This window comes from Doryrhamphus excisus, linkage group LG11 (genome assembly GCF_037039965.1).
Source record: "Doryrhamphus excisus strain RoL-2023G ecotype Guam linkage group LG11, RoL_Dexc_Guam_v1.1, whole genome shotgun sequence".
NCBI classification, from domain to species: domain Eukaryota; kingdom Metazoa; phylum Chordata; class Actinopteri; order Syngnathiformes; family Syngnathidae; genus Doryrhamphus; species Doryrhamphus excisus.
This window is the reverse complement of record NC_136367.1, coordinates 20,742,069-20,764,406: the sequence shown is the minus strand read 5'-3', so window position 1 is coordinate 20,764,406 and position 22,338 is coordinate 20,742,069. Positions and strand designations below refer to the sequence as shown.

At 42.1% G+C, this 22,338-nt stretch overlaps 1 protein-coding gene across 13 annotated transcripts in view; it reads right to left on the bottom strand.

Moving 5' to 3' along the window:
- itpr1b (inositol 1,4,5-trisphosphate receptor, type 1b) overlaps window positions 1-22,338 on the bottom strand; it is a 72,978-nt gene that overhangs the window by 16,833 nt on the left and 33,807 nt on the right. For 5 of the 13 annotated variants that reach the window (XM_078794424.1, XM_078794423.1, XM_078794429.1 and 2 more), the window contains 12 exons: window positions 21,557-21,677; window positions 21,287-21,471; window positions 19,996-20,144; window positions 19,523-19,634; window positions 18,236-18,271; window positions 12,536-12,571; window positions 11,427-11,474; window positions 10,861-10,990; window positions 8,018-8,208; window positions 1,995-2,178; window positions 1,653-1,915; window positions 1,067-1,267 (listed from right to left, as the gene is read on the bottom strand). In XM_078794424.1, the coding sequence (XP_078650550.1) occupies window positions 1,067-1,267; window positions 1,653-1,915; window positions 1,995-2,178; window positions 8,018-8,208; window positions 10,861-10,990; window positions 11,427-11,474; window positions 12,536-12,571; window positions 18,236-18,271; window positions 19,523-19,634; window positions 19,996-20,144; window positions 21,287-21,471; window positions 21,557-21,677 (1,656 nt within the window). The remainder of the gene's footprint in view (window positions 1-1,066; window positions 1,268-1,652; window positions 1,916-1,994; window positions 2,179-8,017; window positions 8,209-10,860; window positions 10,991-11,426; window positions 11,475-12,535; window positions 12,572-18,235; window positions 18,272-19,522; window positions 19,635-19,995; window positions 20,145-21,286; window positions 21,472-21,556; window positions 21,678-22,338) is intronic. The other 8 variants (XM_078794425.1, XM_078794431.1, XM_078794432.1 and 5 more) reach the window with 4 other exon arrangements.

Here is a 22,338-nt window from a genome sequence, read left to right as displayed (position 1 = left end):
GGCGGAGCCCATCTGGTTAGTAACAGCCAGTCCATGTCTTGTGCTAATGACGGTCTGCAGTGTTCCAGGAAACTATATTTAAACAGTTTAAATTGCACCCAAAGGCTGTACGTTAATGACCGATACACATGCAAATTTGGACATCAGACACCCTGCGGACACGGTCATGTGCTTCTGGGGTGGGTCACATTTCTTTACTTGAGGTCAAGTTTCCCGAGGGTTGACTTTGTACTTTGTTTCTATGTCATCCGTAATAAATGTTCATTAGGGTGAAAGGCAGGTTAGTTGTTTTAACATGTATTTTTTTATTGCGTTTTACTCCCTTTAAAGCAGTTTACGCAAATTGAAAGCGTAAGAAATGTCATGGGTCGGTTGCTGGAGCCATGGGCCAGAGGACGGCCACCGTACGAGAAGCAATGATAGCCGTACAAGGCTGATGGTAAGATTCAAGTTGAGGAACAATGGAAGAGCTGGGGATACAAGCAACCAGCTCGATGAAAACAAGACCAACAAGTGACCCTCCAGATTGTGAAAACCATACCGTGGAACCTTGGTTAACGTACACCCGGGTGCACTATGATAAGTTTGACATTTCCACCAAAATTGCCTCAATTTGCGCACATTTTCCATCGTATTCCTATCAAGCTAACCAAGGTTCCTGTGAGGGAAATTTTACAGTGAAGTTGTTTTGCATGGAAGTTATTTGGAACCTGCTGAGCTTTTTTAAGTGTTGAGTTGCTGTGTGATGAGTTTAGCATTCTTGGATTCTCAGATTAATTTACCAAATCAACAAATATTTTTTTTCATCATTCTCTCTAATTAATAGTAAAACCCTGGGTTTTGTTTGGGTTATGTTATAACATAACCCAAACAAAACCTGTATTGTGTTGACCAAACTGAAAGTCACCATGACGTAAATGGGTATGATTTCTCAAACAGAGACACATTGGAACTCCCACATGAGGAAAAGTCACAAATTAATTTGGCAGCTCTCAACTGCTACAAAACAGAGCCTCTCCCACATCCACATACTTGTGTCTTTATTGTGTGTGTGTATCTTGGTCACCTGGTTCTCATGACAGGGACCTTGACAATATTCAGTCAGGCTTTCCACAGTCTGGTTGATAAGTCCCACATTCTTCTCATTGATGTAAAGTCCGAGTAGACCTAGACCTCCTGTGGTGCTGCCGCAAATACAGTCCAGGAATTGAAGCGTCTCGCAAACCAGATTGTAGTTGTTCTTGTTATTCTGATTGCGTAGAAAGTTCTGGGGAGAGAAATAGTTGAAATCAATAAAACGTTGATAGGAAATCAACACAGATCCTCTCTTGGTTGCTGGTTTTGGAACAGGATGTTTCTCATTGACAAGTTTCTCAGTGGAGGTGATTATTTTAAGCACGGGTGTCAGATGAGGCCAGACAAATCGGTTCTGCACAAACCCGGTTTTTAAATCATTCATGCATGAAAAGAAGTCTGCCATCACTAAATCCCAACACTCAAAGCGAAACCAGACTGCGACCAAGCAGACATGGAAACAGCTGCAAGAAGAAGTGCCTATTTTCAACCGAGTTTCATTTCTACACAAGCGACTGTCTGAAGCTGGAACAGGCCACGCGATGATGTGAAGCCCATTTCACGCCGTGATGACTGACCTGCAGATCTCGATTGTGGTTCTCACACAGCAGCTGCATGAGACGCAAGATGGGCTGCATGATGGTGATGATAACGCTCATCTCGCCATCGTCTTGGCCTTTGTCGGCGGTTGGCACGGAAGAGCCGTCAGCAGCTGCTTGGTGCTCTTCAGCTTCAGCCTCGCGCCGGTATGTGGTGAAGGCCTTCTTGGTGACGGCTGAGGCTTCCACCAGCTGCTCCTTTGCCTCCTCGGTGACCACGGCCACCAGAAGCACGTCCTTGACTGGCCAAAGCGATCGGGTTCAGACATCACACGGGACATCGGAATAATAATAATAATAATTACACTCGGGACCAATCACCTTTCTTGCGTGCTGGAGTGTCTTTGTCTGGAGGCTCCTCGTCTTTCTTCTTGTTGCCCAGATCGCTCGTGTTGACCGTCACAGTGGCTTTGATCTCCTGCTGGGCAAGCTTCATGCGCTCATAAAATACCTTAAAGAACTTCTCAGACTTGTTGTCCCCCGTCAAACGATGGTAGAATGACCGCTGTGGAAAAAATACAATAAAAGAATACTTTCAGATATAATATGTCCCATAACGTGCTTCCACGTTTCGGTGAAATAGTCACTTTTTCAATGATGGGATGCTGGAGCCTATCCCAGCTGCCTTTGGATAAGGGGGGGTACACCCTGGATTGGACACATATTCACACATTCATACCTACGGACAATTAACCTAACATGTATATTCTTGGAAGCAGGACTACCCGGAGAAAACCCAAGCACTCCACAACGGAGACTCGAACCCAAATCTTCTGGCTGTGTGGCCAACATGCCAACACAATAACCACACCAAAAGAACGACTGATTAACGATTCTGTCCCTTTGACATCGTCGCAAGCCTTTCAAGGGTCCGTGTCCGTGTTGCATGCCATGCAATTCAATGCAATGGAGCTTTGTTTTTCTGGTGAGTTAACTCAGATTAACAGCTAGTTAACTTTCCGTATCACTAATGAAGATTGGTCATCATGAAGTTTCACAGGAAGTAACATAGTAAAACGTGGCATGATGTTGACTAAGGTCTTTGACACGTAAATGAGATTCTAAATGAAAATGATCGGTCATTTTTGTAAACGGCGTGCAGCCTGAAGAACCAGCCCAACAGACCGTGTACGGTCCTATCAGGGTTACGTAAGGCCACTCTCACAGCGCCAGCAGGACCTCACTGTGCTCACCTGATCTTATCCCATCTGCTGTGAGTTATGTCACCTTAATACTTGGATGCAGACAAGCGTCAGAAGAAAGGACGGGATTGGGGATTTCCACGCGGCGACCCATGACTTGGAAATGTTATGCAAATATGAGCCACTGTTCCCCACCCTGCTGGAGACACCACCAAACATGCACATGCCGCACACATGGTCACATGCGGACGCCAAAACCAACACAGTATTTTATGTGATTCCAGACCACAGATCACGTAACAGCAACGTGGTTCACAATTATGCAACACAGAAGTTTTTCCCTTATTATTAAGAGAGTGGTAGCGTCAAAGTGAGGAAGGAAATGTCTCATTATGGCTGCCCGTACAAAGGACCACCTTGTTCAATGGCATTGTGTGCACGGACCTGTTGTTTTGTGCACGGGGCTGGGCTCATATGTTCTGTCCTATTTTACTCCCAACAATCCCTCCTTACATAAGAGCAGTAATCAGCTGAGTGGTTGCAGTGAGGGCACGCTGCTGCCTCAGCCTAACGCTGTTACATCAGCTCACAGGAGCTGATCAGGAGGAAGCCAGGACGGATGGGGTGTGTGTGGGGGGGTCAATCCGCTCAAAAAATGGGGCCATACAAAAGTGATGTGATAAGGAAGCATTAAGACCTACTGTATGGAAGCAGAGCTACTTATCGACACTTGTCAGACGGTCAACTGTTTCACAAGATTATCACATAAAATAGAACTTATTATATAAACGTTATTGGCACTGGTCTGTCAAATACATGAAAAATCTGATTTGTGCTTTTCAAACAGATATAAAAACAGATACAGGTCACATATGACCAAAGCAAAACTGGAACTGACCAGTGGAAATGCAATATTTACTTAAATACCGTATTTTTCGGAGTATAAGTCACACTTTTTTTTCATAGGTTGGCTGTTCCTGTGACTTATACTCCAGAGCGACTTATAAATAAAAAAAAACTGTATGTTATATAAACACTGGACACCTTTTCTGTTCATGTTTATTTTTTGTGTAGCTGAATAACCATTGTGTTAGCATGTCTTACACGTACTCTTTTATTGTTAGAAGTAGTTTGTAAAATAAATTACCCCCCCCCCCCAAAAAAAAATGCGACTTATACTCCAGTGCAACTTATGCACGTATGTTTTTTCTCTACCTAATTATGCATTTTTGGCCTTGTGCGACTTATACTCCGGAGCGACTTATAGTCCAGAAAATACGGTATGCACATTAATAATTAATAACTAATTAATAACTAATTCAAACACAAAAGAGGATGCTTTATGAATACCGTATTTTTCAAAAAGAGATAGAGCGAAGCCGAAAAACTCGACTGTAGACTACTGTAGACCGTTGTTCAGTTGACAGCATGTCTGGTTTTCGGTTTTATTGGTAAGGCTGGCAGCCGTGAACCCGTTAAGAATGCAGCCTATAACTGAATGGTCGCTTCAATCCTCGGAGTCCTCCTGAAATTAATCGCCCGTTTGTACTTGCTGTGGTTTTTCAATATTTACCATTTAACTGGTTTGACTTCACACCTTTTGAGGTATGTTGGCCAGAAATAGCATTCCTGACAGTACTGCCACAAGTATAGTTTCATTATTACTATATCAAGAGCTTCCGGATTTCAGGGAATGTGATCACATCGCAGCAGAGTGGGTTGCACCTCGAAGCGCACTTTCCTGAACTCAATCATTTTGTTGTCGATGTGTCTGCTGCTTTAAAGCTGATCACATGACAATCAACTGAATCATAGTCGAGCCTCCTAAATGACTCTGTGGTGTTCTTAGTTCAACGGGTTCAGCTTAACGTTTCTGACCAATTCGCTGACTGCATTCCGCCCATGTGACCCGGTCATCAGGCCTGCGGGAGCGAGTTTGCTTACACATGAAACAGCCCAACGTGTGTCATCATGCATGTCACAGGATGGTTGTACTTTCATCTCCACTGCTAAACCGTTGCTGTCGCAGCTCGTAGCATCAGTCCGGTCCCGTTGCGTAACGTGCCTGTTGGCCAAAAGCACCTTAACAACCTGGCACCCTGTTGGCTGACCAACACGTTACGAAGGTTAGTGATTTGACACTCAACACGCAACACAAATCTTGACACATCACAAAAAGGCGGACATGAACTTGTCTGAAAAAAAAAGCGGCACCAGGCAGGCTTGAAAGGATTAAAGCATCCATAAAGTCACTAGCGAGATTCCAAAAGAGACCGTTTGTGTCCACTGTGCAGTTAGCGGACAGCTGGCATGTTAATGCCGCCGAGGATGACAATCTCACTTTGCAGAGGCTTTTTTAAGCTTTCCAGGAGGTAACTGTATATTGAACTTGAACTCCGTCGGGGGTAGGAGACGGCCGGGCGGTAAATCATGCTAAGAAGACCGAGGGGAGCCGCAAAAAGCCGATTGAGTAAGAGGGTGGCACCTGTTTTCTCCTGTGACAGGATCTGAGGTCATGAAGACGGTGGTGTGAGGATGGCGCAGCAGCGCTTCTGCATTTCGTTGCTTACATAACACGACACACACAAACACACGCTCTGCGTCCTACCAGTCAGCCTACAAGTGTATCCCCGAGCTACTCGGGTGCTGATGGTGGGCGCAGATAAGTGGACAAGTTATCCGCTGAGCGTTTTTTTTTTTTTTTTTAATGGCACGTTGTGTGTGCAGCATGTCTGCTAATGTTACACCTCTGGTTTCACGCTAGGCTGCTTCTGCTACACTGCGTAGCAACCTGGAAGTTGGACGCATGTGCACCAAATGTTCCTCTTTATAACAATAACTAATGTTGTTCGATAGCTAATCTTTTACAGATTGAAGAAGTATGAAACTGACTTGGCAACAACGTGACTACATTAGGCACACGATGTGAGATTGGATGCTACGGCGCATGCAAGGTCAAAGTTCATGTGTTCAAAGTTGAAAAGGTTGTTGAAGATGCAGAAAATTGATGATGCAAATTGATGACATGACTGTGGTCAGACATTTATATACATTACATTTATATATTTTAATATATTTTAATTTATATATATTAATCACGATGATTAATTTTTTCAGGGAGGATTACTTAAACCACGGATGTCCAAAGTATGGCCCGGGGGCCATTTGCAGCCCGTGGCTGTTTGTTTCTTTTATTGGCTCGAGGCATATTCTAAATTCACATTTTTGAAGCAAGAAAATTAAATATAAAATAAAAAAAATTAAAAATTTTACAAAAAATCAACATATTAAGAGAAAAAAGTCACATTTTTATGAGAAAACATTTTAGTAGTCAATAATTAATAGTTTAAAAAATCAAAATGTTATGAAAAACAGTTGTCATTTTGGGAAAATCAAGTCAAAACCAAGTCAAAATGATGGGAATAAAGTAGGAATTATGACAAGAAAATGAGAAAAAATCTGTCATCTAGCCTGTGTGGTTGAGAGAGAGAGGGAGAGAGAAAAACAAACATGCTTCCACATGTCAATATATCAAATTTAAATTATTTGTTTGTTTTCATTTATTGTGCAGTTCATTGATTAATTGATTAATTATCGTGGCGGGCCTATTCAAGGCATTCCGAATGGGTGTGCTGGCAATGACTAATGTTTTTCACTCATAAACAGCTCTTTGATTCTGATATTGTTTTCACCTCTAAGTGCAGTCTGCACAGTCAAAACCTATTCTACTCAATGTGAAACTGAGCTTAGACATTCAATGCATTTTTTAAAATTCAAGCACTGAAAAAAACACACATGGGTGACAAAACACACCTGACTTTTGCTAAAAAAAATGGATGGGTTCAAACAAAAGGTCGGTGACGTGTGCAGGCAACCCATCAGACTCTGCGTGTGACCCCAGATCATCTCCTCTCTGGTCTTTACTTCCACACAAAATGTGCAGTCATGGCTATGAGCCCGGACTATCCCAAAAGCAAATAAACAGCCTCCTTGGAGAATTCAATGGGCATGTTTTTGTCTTGTTTTTCATGTGGACAACAAGAAGCCTTGTGTCCTAAAAATGGGGGCAAGGCAACTTATGTAAGCGAGGGAAATGTGATGCATCTGCTGATGTGTTGCAAATTCACTCCAGACCATACAGCATCTTTCTACAAAGCCCACTTGTTCCTGCCCTGACGACCCAAACACCTATGAGACGTCACTACAGGCAATAAACAAGTGAAGCTAGCATCCAAAAACTGAAGCTGCAGCAAAAAACCCACATAAAAAATGCAAACTCACAAGCTAAAGTTCATTCTGCAACGTAAATATTGTACGGTGTGAAGCATTAGCATCCAAAAGTGTTTACAACTGCCTGAGTTTGAAAACAATAGACACGCATCCCTGACAAAATGCATGCCATTCTGCAGAGCACAGCGAGTCCCTTTGTACTCTTTTTTGACCTTCACGCACAGTCAAGAAGTCAAATGAGTTCATCTGCGCTCGGTAAGGCTACAGGGCTATTCTTCAGGTAGATCTCCTGGATCTATCCCCAGGCCCCCAAAAGGCTGGGGCCTCTCATTGCCCTCTTTCCACCGGCGAGGCATGACCCATTTAAGAATCCAGCTGGAATGCTGGGCGGCCCGAGCTTCTGGCGTCATCGCTGCGGGCAGGCAGCAGCTTATGTAACGTGAGTCATGTGAGCGCCTTTGTGTACTCTCTGGGAAGTCAGACCTTGTCAGGTAATGCTACTATGCAAATACGAGTCCATTATGCAACATATCTGTTTATGCAAGTCAACACAAAAGAGTGCACGAGCGTGCACGCTCATACAGTGCAGGTACATGCGATGCAATGAAGTCATGCCTTCACACTCGGACGGGCAGACTCACTCGCAGATGACCTTTGTGACCTCCAGTTGTCCCCACTGAACTCACTACATTCTTCAACAAGTTAAAACATGTCCAAGTCCAACAGTGAAGAAAGTACAGTATGTCTAAATTATATCCTTTTTTGAGCTCAACTCATTTTTCTAGCGGTTGACAGCGTTGATATAATAACTAGCATTCTTGACACTGAGCTTTAAAACATATAGATAACATCGACATGTTGACATTCTGCACAAACTCCAGTGTTATTACAGGTTGGGACGTGCAAGTGTTGCGCTTCACTCATTCTTCCCAGCACCCATGTGACCCCCCCCCCCCCCCCCCCGGTGCTCACCTGGATGACCGTGTTCCCACCCTCCAGCAGCGCGATAGCAAGCAAGATGCTTTCTTGGAAGATCCGATCGCTGGTAGCATTCATGATGAGGTCAATAACAAGATCAGAAGCCCCCTCTTTGTCCAGATGGCACTGGACCTCCGCCAAACTCAGTTCCCCTCGACCTCCGACCCCGGAACTCACAACTACAGCTCCAAAAACAAAACGTAAAAAAACACCAATTAGACTCATTCAATGGATATGACAAAACTGCATTTAAACTGTATAATTTACTGATGTATTTACTTACATAATCCATTGTAATTGTAATGAATGCTACTATCCACAGCCCCACCCGCTTACTCTTCAACATGGTTATAATGCCGAGCATTCCAGGACGAGTGCATGAACGAGCAAGGTAATTTCCCTAGAATAACTCAATTGGAGAGCATTAAGGAACTGTCCCTACATTTGACGTTCGGAAATACTTTTCATCCTGCGTCATGAACAAATAAAAAACATCATTAATGGAATCATTTGAAAATCAATGCTGGCACAAATGTAACTGCACTTGATTGACGATTTCTACACACAATGAAGGTAATTGGTGATTCTAAACTGTCCGTAGGTATGAACGGGAGTGGGAATGGTTGTTCTTCATGCGACTGGCTCTTGACCATTCCAGGCTGTACCCTGCTTTTCGCCTGGAGTCAGTTGGGCTAGGCTCGGTGTGTATTTTCCATCAAGAATAGTGGCATTGACTGTTAAAATTCTCAACAAAAATATCTTTCTTTTACTACTACATATATCGTAAAAATGGGCATATTTGAGACATTGTTGCTCATGGTGATTAATCATGTTTAATTCATTTAACAACTGTGATTAATCTGATTCAAATGTTTAATCATTTGAGAGCCCTAAAAAGAAAAACACTATGTTAAATGATTTAATTATTTCTCAAATCTGGAATGGCATACTAAATTAAATTATTCTATGCAAATATAATCAAGTGGAACCTATATTTTGGGGTTTTATCTGCTCCAAAAACTGAAGCATACAAAACAGACTAAATGTTTCCCATAAGAAACAAATCCAATAAAATGCAAAATGTTAACACAAAACACATTTTATGGAGAATGATTAGTTTTATGTGCCAAAATCGTATGTTGCAGCTTTCTTAAATGATTTCTCTACCACCCAGAACTACGCATTGCACTTGATCACATCAGCAGCAGCACAGTGCTTGAAATGAGAAGGAAGGCGACAGATGCAAAGAATTCCATGGACGGGATCTGTCTATAGTGTCCCAACTGTAAAAGAACCGCTATCTTCAAAGTAATTCAAGGGACTCGTATGTTTGGTTATTTGGCGATAAGTTTCATCAAAAACCAAGGAGTACAAAAAAGCAGGTTCTTATTTCTTATATAACTAAATGTACTAATTACTTGTACGCATTCAAGGGTCCTTTGGGGTCTTGTGAGCTGCAAAGGAGCCACAGGATACATTTCGATCAACGGGGACGTGATGCAGAATAACAATGAGCGACTTGACTCCACAGGGGTACGCTGGCAAGCTGCGGTGAGATAACAGCACCCATCAGAGCCATCGCTGGCCGGACGGGCAACTGAATCAACAACACAGCCCTTTCTAGACAGAGCTCGGCGCTGCGGTCGCCTGGCAACAACACACTACGCTGTGCACAGGGAGACCAAGAGCGAGACATCCATGACCTTAGAGGAGTTTAGAGATCTCATTTGTCTTTTTGCAAAGCTGCGATCGAGTTGAACCAGGAGTCAAATCCGTGATGAGAGACAGAGCCATGAGTTGGAATAAACGGTTGAGTGGAAGCTTTGAAGATAAATGTGGTCTTTGGTTCTCTTTGCAAATAGGTTACTGTAAACACAAGGTATTATAATTAAAGGGATTAATTATTATTATTGTTGTTATTATTATCATGAACAAAAGAAGAAGCACGTTGACCTCTCTGCATCTACAGACGGGAAACGGGCGCACATTCAAGACGTGATGTGGTATAATGTCTAGCACCCTCAAGTCTGCTGATTCAACATTATGTCATCATAGAGTTTACTGTAGATGTAATGTTTTTTAAATGGTACCACCATATGTATCATTTATCTCTTAATTAATGCGGGGTTGCAGATAGATGCGGCAAAGCAGGGGTCTCAAACTCAGTTTACCAGGTCTGGGTGAGGTTGGGAGGCATCAAATATTGCTCCCAGCATGCTTTGCGGTACTTGTTTTGTCAAAAGTTTCTGAATTTACATGTTTAGGGTTAACATAGTTTATTTACTTTACTTACATGTCCCATGCCGCACTTATGATTGTCCCTTTAAGTGCTTCTTTTACATTTGACGTCAAGAAGGGGGCAACAAAATATGTCCTAGTGGGCTGCAAAGGGCCCGGGGGTTGTGAGTGTGAAACCCAGTCTCCAGTAAATGTAATCCGTGTCTTATCCAGTGATCATGGACGTAAAGAAGTACAGTATGGTGAACTTTAGCAGACCCTGAATGGTCTCCTAGTGCCAGCTTTTCCTGTGTTGATATCCGTAGTGTCCGTGAATGTACCTCACCCAGGGACGCTGTGTTCCGAGGATGAATGGAGATATGTTTGTTAGTAGGAGATACAGTACAGTGTTGGAATCGAGCGCTGCTGTTTATGTGTTAAGATAGGAATAAAGTTGTTCTTGTTAACACAAATGTATTTGTTCCCGGTGTAAACAGGTTATTTTAACAAGCCTGTTTCAAATGTATTCTAATTGATCTGTTTATTGACGAATTCATGAAACGGCAGTGCAATGCGTTCCCAGGGTAACAGTAGGACACATATAATATGAATACACCCACCGGTAGGAGGTTTCCCCTGGGCACCTGAAGAAAGGGGGCCATTGCTGAAGGGCGTGTGGCTATCTCTCCTCGGACCAGGTTTGACATTGCCGTAGTATCGATTTACCAAAATCTGCCGCAAAGCTTCCCCCTAGAAAGATATATGTCATGAGGGGATTATAGTTAACGCTCTTGCAACAAACAAGCATGAAACATTTCAGGTGTACATGAAAAGATCGTTTACATTGTCAACTTTCACTTTTCTTTATCTGTACATGTCTTGTGACTTGCTATTGTTATGATAAACATAAAATACATAAAAGCATTTATTCTTTGCCCTCTTCACGCTGAGGTATTATATAAAAGAAAAACGTGCATTGTCCTGCCGTCAGTCAGTGTATCTACACGTCCCTCCCTGAGTCCACAAAGGGAGAGCACAATAAGGTACAGTCTAATGTTACGTACGGTATGATATCATATCATAATTCATGTGTTGCAGGGAAGGTGAGGGAGTGCCATGCTGTGGACGCAGTGCGACGCAGGCCAAAATGAGGGAGGCCTGAAGCAGGACCGAAGTCAGTACCTACCCTCCTCTGATCCTCCAGCTGCTTCTGAGGCTGACTGGGATCAAGCTCCTTTAAAGGGTGAGTTGAGTTAGCAGAAAGCAAACAAAGATTACAAAAAGGGAAGGAATTTGTTAATACAGTGCACATTAGTAGTTGTACTTGCATGCGGGATGCAGGGGGGCCTGGGTGCTAATGACATCATGCGGTTTTATAGTGGTGTCATGCAGCAAAGTGGGGGGAGGGGAGGGGGTACACTCCTGAACAAAATCTTCACACTCATGGAAAATTAGGTTTGCACTGACCGAGTGTCCAAAGTGCAGCCTGGGGGCCATTTGTGGTCTGCAGCTTGATTTTTATTGTTAGCTTTTTTTAATTGAAAAAAATAAATAGAAATATCATAGAAGGCATATTTAGAGTTTTCAGGATGCAGCCCTGGGTAGAAAGAGATTGGACATGAGCTCATCAAAAGTTTCTTCCAAGTCAGAATCGCCGCTAAAATCCAGCTTTTGTGTCATTTTCTGACAAATATTGACAGTCATGACCTGGCAAAGGCAAAAAGGCTTTCTGTCTTTGTGACAAAGTAAGGCCTCTTGCAACAGTGGCAACAGTGGCATCACTCGGGCATGTGGAGATGTCGCAGAGGGAATCCTCCCTGATTGAGGCCCCCGGTCTGTGAGTGACAACACTGCAGCATCTCCATCTGTCCGCCCAGCTAAACTGTTAAATTGCAATTTCATATTTCATTCAGGAGTGTGTCTGACGCGTGTCATTCCAATCGGTCCGACACACGGTCCAATTGGAGGGAAAAACATAATCCTCAAGAACTGAACCCATCAGGAATGTTGTGTCATGTGTACGTCCCATGGTAGAAGTCCTAATTTGTTTAGTGAAGTGCGTGACTAGCTGGCTAGTGTGGAAGACATACAAACCATGGTAACTGAGGGGGGCAAGCTAGGGGGGGGGGGTGGTAACTAGGGGCAAAACAAGCTCATCAATAAAACCCAATCTCACTTATTCCTTCACACACAAACTCAGCACACTGGATTGGGGTGGGATCGGTGAAAATGCTATGACGGATCATCAGCAGTGACCCATATTAGAGACCCAGGCGATATGGGACTTAAACACACCTCAACGGGGACTTCGGGCTCAGGTGGGGGTGCCAGCTAAGTGGGAATAAAAGGATGATGTTAGTCAAAAAGTTGGAAGATGGTCAATTAGTGATGGTGCCACATGACTGCCACGTGATGCACCCCTATTGGTAACGATTAATCAATGCAGCAATACAGTCGTCCATCGTTGATCACAGTCAATTGGTTCCAGAACTGACCGCGATAAGTGAATTCCATGAATTGATCTAGTTAGAGCCTAGGACTTTCCCCATTATTAGAGCCCTTATTATACTTTCTTTACACCACATTACCCAACCGTAATGCAGACTACAGGATCACTGCAGAGACCCAAGTGATGGGCACCGCTTTAAACAAAGCACGTTTCCAAGCTAGTTATTTAGGTGAGGGAGCCTCCAATTTGTTTACTTAAGAAAGGGTTTCAAATGGTGTGGGGATGAAGCCAAAAACATACCACTTCCACATGGAATGGGAGGAACATTTTTCATGTAAGAAAAATGTAACATTACTGACGCCTAGTGGCCAGAATACTACATTGAACTTGTCTTTTGGAATAATTTGCCCAATAATAGAGTGTTGTCATCCATGAAACCACAATCAATTAGTCATTAATTTATTTTGTAAAAACGCCATAGAATGAATGCGCTATTTGAGCCGCAATGAAGCGAGGGACGACTGTACATTGTTATTTCATAAGCGCCAAGCTTTCAGATCAACACAAACTATGCATGCAGACACACAAAAATGCTTCATGGCTACTTGGGATTGCAACGTGTGTTTCAACGACAATGACAACGAGGTTGCTGGTATAGGACAAGGGAATGGCAGAGAGCAAGAACCAGTAAATACAGTAGAGTACTACAAATTCAAGTCAGCAGAATGAAGAGTTCTATTGAGCCATCAATTCAATTTCCACTGACAGTATCACACAGAGGGATGAAAGTCGTAGCAGTAGGTCATGATTTTATAATAAAATGTTCTTTACTTTGGCATCTACCGTATTTTTTGGACTATAAGTCGCACTTTTTTTTCATAGGTTGGCTGTTCCTGCGACTTATACTCCAGAGTGACTTATAAATGAAAAAACTGTTTATGTTACATAAACACCTTTTCTGTTCATGTTTATTTTTCGTGTAGCTGAATAACTATTGTGTTAGCATATCTTACACCTATTCAGCCTGTTCTTTATTTTTGTATTAATATTAGAACTTGCCTTGGTCCAGTAGTTTGTAAAATAAATTACCCACAAAAGTGCGACATATGTATGTTTTTTTTCTACTAAATTATGCATTTTTGGCCTTGTGCGACTTATAGTCCAGAAAATACAGTATATTAAAAAACATTCTCCAAACCTGCAGAGATTTTCTCAAGGATCTTCTATTTTATCCATACTTTCAAACTGTTAGTCGTAATCCAATGGTTTACGTTGTTACATTATTGACATATAGTGATGATAAAATGAATCTCATAATGATTTAATTCCAAATAAAGAGTACCCAAAACCAATATGAACTTTAATTGCATCCTGGAAAATGATTTTAAGTCAAAGTCATTATCGATGTGCTGTTTCCAAAATATGCACACACTTTCCACTGCACAATAATACTGACAGACTACCGGAACTTTGGAAATCCAATAACAGTTTTGTGCCCGTCTGTGCGTTCATTAGCGTGGGAAGCGCTTTGGACGCCTTCTGTTTGGCGTCTAAGTCACACCAGCTGCAAAGCAAGAAGCTAGGCTGTAGTTATGGGCCAAATGACCCCCGGTTCCTGATATCACATGATATCTACACATCATGTGGTGTCCAATCATCATGACTGTTACCACCAGCGTATATTTCAGTGAGTATGTTTTATTTGCCTCTATTATCCATGACATTAACATTGTACAGTTACAGTTGTACATGTTTTTTAATGACATGAATGAATGGTGATTAAATATTGCAAAAAAAGTTTTTGTCAGATGTCATATACAAGAAAAAAAAATCTTAAACGACAACTGTCTCTCCCTCCCTCTGCAGAATGTCAGACTTCCGCTGTTTGGTTCCAAACAGCGTCTGCTGCCCTTTTATCGTCATTTGCCATGGCAAAAATGAGTTTCGATTCCAGGAAAGAGACGGGGGGGAAAAACAGGAGGGGGGGGAGAAAGTGTTTGGTCTTATGTAACAGCGTCCTGAAGCTGGCTAGAACCCAAGAACCGTGCACATTAACTTAAGGAAAGTGGGCCAGTGCTGCTTGATTCTTGGGAATATCTGCACCACCCCCTGTTGACTGCGGAAACAAAGAACAGCCTCCTGACTCGGCCCGCCGTGGAAGGGGGGGGGGGGGGGGGGGACAAACGAGGACAAGCAGCGTCTGTCTGAGGTTGTTTGGCACGAGTGCTGATGGAAGTGAGCGGGGAGTGACACGTATTAAACACCTAATAATAGTACAATGCATGGATATATTGCATGAAAGCCGTTGCTTATACAGCCGTATGCTTTCGTGCAGCAGTTACATAAGAGTTCTCAGAAAACAAACTTACTTTCTAATTACAGGAGAAGCCGGAAACATTATCTCAGTGTCAATCTATGACCAGCATGAAACCTCACAAATGTAACGCATGTGCACGTGCGGGAAGGGTGAGCACATGGAGTGAATGATATAATCCAGCCTGATTACACGAGTGCCAGCATATCCGTGTGCTGTTTCGCCCTGGCTCGTGTTTGATCAACTTGCTATTTCTGGAGAATGATTAATAAAGAGGTGTGGGGGTGTCAAACAGTGTGGCGTGAAGCTTGATGCCTGCAGCCTTGACAGAAGTCGTCTTGTCTGCGTGATAGGAAGTTGGGGTTTTGGTCTGTTTTCTCTGCAAGTGATGCCAAGCAACATGCAGACACAACGCTTCAGTGTCATCGCAGCACAATGACGGAGAGGATGGGGACTTCCATTCCTAAATTGGTAATCCGTGTGTAAGAGAGCGGGATGACGAGACAGACTTGAATGTATAATAGTTCCTGCTAATTCCGGAAAGACTATTTCCCTAAAAGGCAGAGATTTTTTTTGCTTCCGGATAAGATGTCGTTTGGCTAATGGCTTGTTTTATAGTCCTAACTGGAATTTTGCTGTAAAATAAAGATGTTCTTTGATTTGATTTGAAACAAATGTATGTATTGGTAAGACAATGATCAATTTTGTACCTTGTGAAACAATAATCTATTCCACATCCTCTTAATGGTACCCCCAAACAACAAACAAAAGTACTCAAAAGTTATGTCCACTACTGCAGAACCCTGGTTTTCAATGTTCCAAAACGTCAAAAGTGAAAAGCACAAAAACATATGGTTATGCTGATTAATCATTGATTAATCAATGATTAATTGTTACAGCTCTAAACATACAGAACATAACAAATTCATTAACATTTTCCTTAATAGCTGGCGAGCACGGTGATGTATTCAAAGTTCTTTATCAAAGTTATAGCATTTGCAGCCATATTTAATTTAAAAAAGCACAGATTCCTCTTATATTCAGAAATACGCAGCCCTCCCAAACGCCTCATTAGCGTACGACACACATAGAGGACGCTTGGAAGGAAACAGATACAAGTTGTGCATTGTTCTGTGTTTGTTATATGAACAAATAAAACACCCATACATGCTGTATTTATTACTAAAGGATTCCCTGGCCGGAATCTGTCTATTGTGTCCCGACTCTAGAAGAACCGGTATCCCTTTGAGTTACTAACGTGTGGATGTTGTGTTTGGGTTCGGTTCAATTCTAGTGTATTAGAAGCACATGAAGATGTAGCAATAATTTTAGTCAAAAACTGAATCATGTTGTTGTGTTTCAGTATCTACTGCCATGTCCACCCATCCATCCATCTAAGACCATTTATCCTGTTCAGGTCATGAAAAGCTGGACTCTAACCAGCTGACTTTGGGTGAGGGGCGAGTTGCAGCGTGGTTTGATCCCCGTTCAAACACATGACTACCACATGGAGACAGATCACCAGTCACCTCACAGCCACTCAAGCAAAAGGAGAAGATGCAAACTGCACACAGAATGGCTGGGTTGGAGATCAAACATGCAGCCATCTCGCTGCTAAGCGTCATCGCTAACCAGGTTACAAAAGTTACAAAAAATATCCGGGTCAGACATTTCGGGCCAAGTCTGGTGTGGATTACTGACACAAACTATAACACTGATTTCTACAAAACATTCGGAAATACAAGAAGACAAAAACACTCCAAACTACGCACAGCGGCCACTGTAGGCTCACTGACATTAGTCAGTGATGACATGTGAGATGAGGTGTAGTCACACCCAGCATCCCTCTGACACCCACTCACAACAACAACCAGAAAGAGGAAACTTGTTTTATCCACTTCCTTATGGCCACGGGTCATGACCACACATATTTTTGCAACATTGGTGTATGACATGCACGCCACCCCACGCAGTCTTGACCTTACGATACGGGTCTGTTGGGTGGTGAATCCCCGCATAAATATACATCCCCACCTGTCACGATACCATATATACCATATACACTACCGCTTTGGGATCACTTGGAAATTTTTTTGTCCAGTCTGAGTTATGGCTTTTTCTTGGCAGTCTTGCCATGAAGTCCAGCATCCTGAAGTCGCCGCTTCACTGTTGATACTGACACTGGTGATTGGCGGCTACTACTTAGTGCAGCTGCCAGGTGACGACCTGTGAGGCGTCTTTGTCTTAAACTCTCAGATATTTATCGTCTTGCACAGTTCTGCAGCGTTTTTCTGTCCTTGTTAGACTCAGTTTGTGCTGCTCTCTGAAGAGATGGTAAGAGATTTTAGTTTAGATTTTTAATGGGTTTTCTAATAATCTATTAGCCTTATAAAATGATTAACTTGGATTAGCAGCCCTACCAGGAGATTGATGCAGAGGACTGACAGTTGTTGATAGTAGGCCTCTATGCAAAAATGTACATCCTTCTTTGAAAATCATCTGATTCATTTTAATTGTTTGTGAAATGGAAAAAAAATGTTTGTGAAATGGAGGAAAATTTGTTTTTCTTTGGAAAACAAAGACATTTGTAAGTGATCCCAAACATTGGAGCCGTACTGTAAGTATTGGGAATGGTGTTGGCGGAATTTTTTGTCCGTTCAAGAAAACCGCAAAAATGGAAACACAGCAGTAATTTTACAGAAATAACATCAAAATGGGGCCTGAACTGTTCCTACACAGCTGGGAACCAAGTAGGTTTTGCAAGGAACCCCTCATACAGTTGACCTAACCATATGGGGAGGGGCAGCAGATATAAGGAGCTATGCAAGCTAGCCATACGCTAGCCTTCAACATGACGGTTAGAAGCCAGTGCAGTTTAAATAAACCAGGTACATACAATACATGGGGCACCACCACAATGACGTAGGGATCCTACTGTGAATGTTTTTCATATATTCATTATGACTGATCACAAGCAGTGATCACAATGTAAAAAAAAACATTATTTGTTTCACATTGTGAGACACTTTGAAATTAATTAACCAAATGGACACTGATGATAGTTTTAATTCACGTGATGCGCCATGTAAAAGCCCGGAATATTTAAAGCATCTCGGCTGGGATGGGATGGACTAAGCTGCGGACAAAAAGGTTTCTAGTAAGCATGTTTATACACCGTTAGTGGGAGTGGGGGTGAAATGGGGACTAGTAAAAGTTTGAAAGAATGATCAACCTCAGCCACATCCATTTCATCATCAAAGGCAATCAGCTGGAAGAGAAAAGTATGGGGGGAGAGTTAGTACAGCTCCATTAGTGAAGCTCACACACGCTCACAAACACGTGCATGTACACACAAACACACACCGTGTAAAGATATGGGATCAAAACGTAAAACCTGGAGCCATATTAACCATTCACGCTTGTGTCATACCACATTTTGGATGCACCGTGATAAGGTATTAGCATTATTATTTGTACATAGTACATACATTTTTTACTGTTTCTTGACAATGATGTTGCTTGTATGAAATAGCAGAACTATGCATACCTACCATAAATTAATATTAAGAATATACTGCCTATTTTTGATGTCCAAACATGAGAAAACTGACCTGCCAAGGCTGTTCAACAAACACAAAACAACAACACTAATAATAATATAATACAACAAGGAGAATAAAATTATAATATTAAATTGTATTAACAAAAAGTGTGGATTTTTGATTAATATTCTTTGTTGTGCATGCTATGTAAAATGCAAATATTGGAAATAAAGTTTCCTATAGTCATGGTCAACGGTTTTGCACTTTTAAATGCTAAAAATGAATCTTTAGACGGCAGTTAGAATTAATTCCCTGTATTTACTATGGTGCTTGTGTTCATTTAATTCAAAACAGGAAAAAGACAAGAGCAGCGAGGTCATTCATTAGAGATTATGATGTGCATATGAATGCAGCCAAAAGACATTAGTGTTAGTGGAGCACACATGCTATTAATAGTGTGAATAATGCTTGACCTACTGCATGTTACCATGAGGTATTATTGACCAAAAGTCATGATGCATGATAAACAGTACAAATGAATGAATAAGGCCTCTACTGTCAGCGTGCTGCACACACTTCAGAGGCTAGCCAAGATATTAGGGCCTTGAAACAAACCAAAGTATGAAGCGATGTGATCACTGCACTACAAGAAGGGAAAATAGAAGCCTGGCTTTATTGGCTTTACTGTCATGTAAGTTTGATGGACTGGATGCCAGGGATGTGTAAGTTCTGTTTTGTAAGTCCAGTTACTGGAGCATATTCCTCCTGAAGCATAGAATTATGCAAAATGTCTTGGTAGATTCAGGTGGAAACAGGGGTTCCAGTCCAACTCCTGATTGGTGAATTACTTAAGAAATGTGTCTGGATACTTTTGTCTATATAGTGTATAAAACCGGGGAAATTCAGGATACCTCGGAACGTTGAAAACCTGACGTATGAACAGTGGTCCTGATGATGAGTAAGTAAGAGGTGGGTACCTTCTCCCCGTAGCCGCGGTCTTTCGTCATCATCTCCCTGAGTGTCTGCAGTACTTTGATGCACAGGCGCTCCTCATTCTCCTCCAGTAATTGCTTGGTGTGTTTAATTAGTCTGACATTGGCGATAAAGACAGAAACAGAGACAGAAAATTGCACTTATTGTGATAAAACAGTAATAAGGACAGATGTGGTGGACACAAGCCATATGGCAAAGACAAAAATAAATACTTAAAAGTACCGTAACATCCAGACTATGCTTTGAACCCTTCGCCTTACACAATGACGTGACTACAATTCCCGTAATCCAGTCTGAGCTCTTCTCAGGCATAAACCGATGACCAATTGTGTGGATGAGTGCTCATCATGTGAGAATTGGTTAACGGGTTAAAAGCCAATCAGTGTAAACACGGCGGCGTATTTTTCATTCTTTCTCCTAAAAAGAAACTTTCCAAAAACACAGTCGTGAGACCTACTTTGATATGAATCCTCCACTTTCACATTTCTTGCGAGCTTCTGTGTTCTCAGGAAAGAGCAACTCAGGACGATGCAGGACATCCACCAGGACTGAGAGCTCGGCTTGGACCAGCGGCCGTAGGCGGTCCTCCAGCGCTGAGACAATGTCCTACACAGCAAAGGGCAAACACCATAAAAATACTAACATTGTTTTTATACATCAGGTTTTCGTATAATTCTGTTTTTAACAAAAATTATTGAAAAATCGTCTCGGTTTTCGTACAGAGCCTAAGAAACTAGTCTGCAGAATAAAGTGAAAAAAAGTATTAGATTTTCGAAAGAGACCTTTTGAAACGGATTATCTACGAAAACCACGCTTTAAAATTGTTCTAGACATTAATCTCAGTTAACTTCACTTGTTTTTAGTCATAGGATGTTACGGGCACAGGGAGGATTTTCTGAAATAGTCAAGTCCTTCTGGTTGTTCATGCAACCTTTGAGATGTGAGACTCAAGACTAAGCTTAGAAAATCCTCACCAATGCTACTTTGATCATAAACAACTGGTGAAGAAGCTATAACTTCACGAAATACTACACGTACTTCACGTAACTTCATGTACTGAATGGTGGTTAGCATGGTGGCCACACAGGCAGGAGATGGGAAGACCTGGGTTGGATTCTCCGCTTGGGCATCTCTGTGGAGTTTGTTAGCTTCATTGGCCGCTCCGAATTGTCCATAAGTATCAATGTGGGTGGGAATGGTTGTTTTTTCTACATGTGCCCTGTGATTGGCTGTGATTACCCCGCCTCTCGCTCGAAGACAGCTGGGATAAGCTCCAGCAGGATAAGCGGCATAGAAAGTGGATGCATTCATTTTGCTGCTGCTGCTGCTTATCTCAGGGTCACAGTGGGCTGACTTTGGGCGGCATGCACACTAGACTGGTCAATAAGTTTTCTTTATGTCAACTTGTGCAAATAGTTTTCAAATGTAAACTCACAAATGTGTACGTTTACTTTGTGTGCGACAAATCCATTGAACTTCAGATGACCTGAACTTGGGAGGTGGAACACTTCCAGTTTACACAGTCGAGCTGCAAGAATTAGAGACGTAACACTTTCCCAGAATGTCAACGTGTAGTGAGTAATTCTGCAGTATTTTGTCTGCTGCATTGCATTTTGTCACTTCCCGTGTTATTATCCATGGAGCAACATACAACCAACCATAGTGGTAAGGGTAGCGGTACTAGGATTAAATGTTGAAATATTGTTAATATTCACATTAGATGAAATGAAGTGACAATCCCCCCCCACCTGAAGCCTTTCTATGATGTTTCTATAGTCTTTGGAGGTTGTCATCCCGGAGTCTCTCCTGGAAGTGTTCTTGGCCGATAGTTTCCAGTTAAGGAGGCTCTTCTGGACAACATTATTGGACTTCACAAATAAGTTGTTCACTTGGCTGTCCAGGTCCACTGGGATAGCGATGGCTCTGCTCTTAGCTGGGTAGAGAAATGCACGGTACATCTTATCATATCAAAAAGCGGTTAACTTATGGATCGGCGGTCCAAATGTTGACTGTCTTACCGACGTCTGAGAGTACTTTAATACAAGCCTCCACTGAGGCCTTCTGCACGGGGTTAAGCCAGGTACAGTGGTAGACTCGGAAGACCCCCTGAAGCAGTTGAACAAATACAGGCTGACGAGTCTGCAAAACAAAGTACATAAAACAAAGCATAGAACATAATAATGCTGATTAATCACAATCACATTCCCTGCTTAGGATGGACTGAAATGCTTTTGTATTCATACTATCAAAGTGAGGATACTAATACCGAAAGTCATGTGAAAAAATGAGGACATCCCATGAAATAAGTAATTGTTTACCGAGAAATACAAACAAATCAGTCTTTGATCTTTCAAATGATTGAACATAAGTAGAAATAATTATTTGATCTGGTGATTAGCGTAATTGTAACCGTGACAGTTTTGATGGCGTCACACTGTGAAGGGCATGCCATCATGATCCGGAGTGCTTTTTCCTTCAAGCTTGAGGTTGTGCAGTGGCGTCAAACGGTAGTGGCTATGTGGAGATGTTGCACAACGTCCGCCTGACGAAGGACTGCATGTTTAGCACTGCTAGCGTCAATATTCTTTGTAGTGAATGAAATATTTACAATCTGCTCTGCTCTATGATTGATTCTATGATGAGTTCTAGCCTTTTGCTAGCCTGGCCTGTCCTGCGCACATTAGCACTTGAGTTGCACTTTTTTTAAAATTATTTTCCATACAGTGGAAGAGCTGATCTAATCCCTGTGAAAAAAAGAAAATTCAATGCAAGCATGTTGAATTATGTAAATAAACATGAG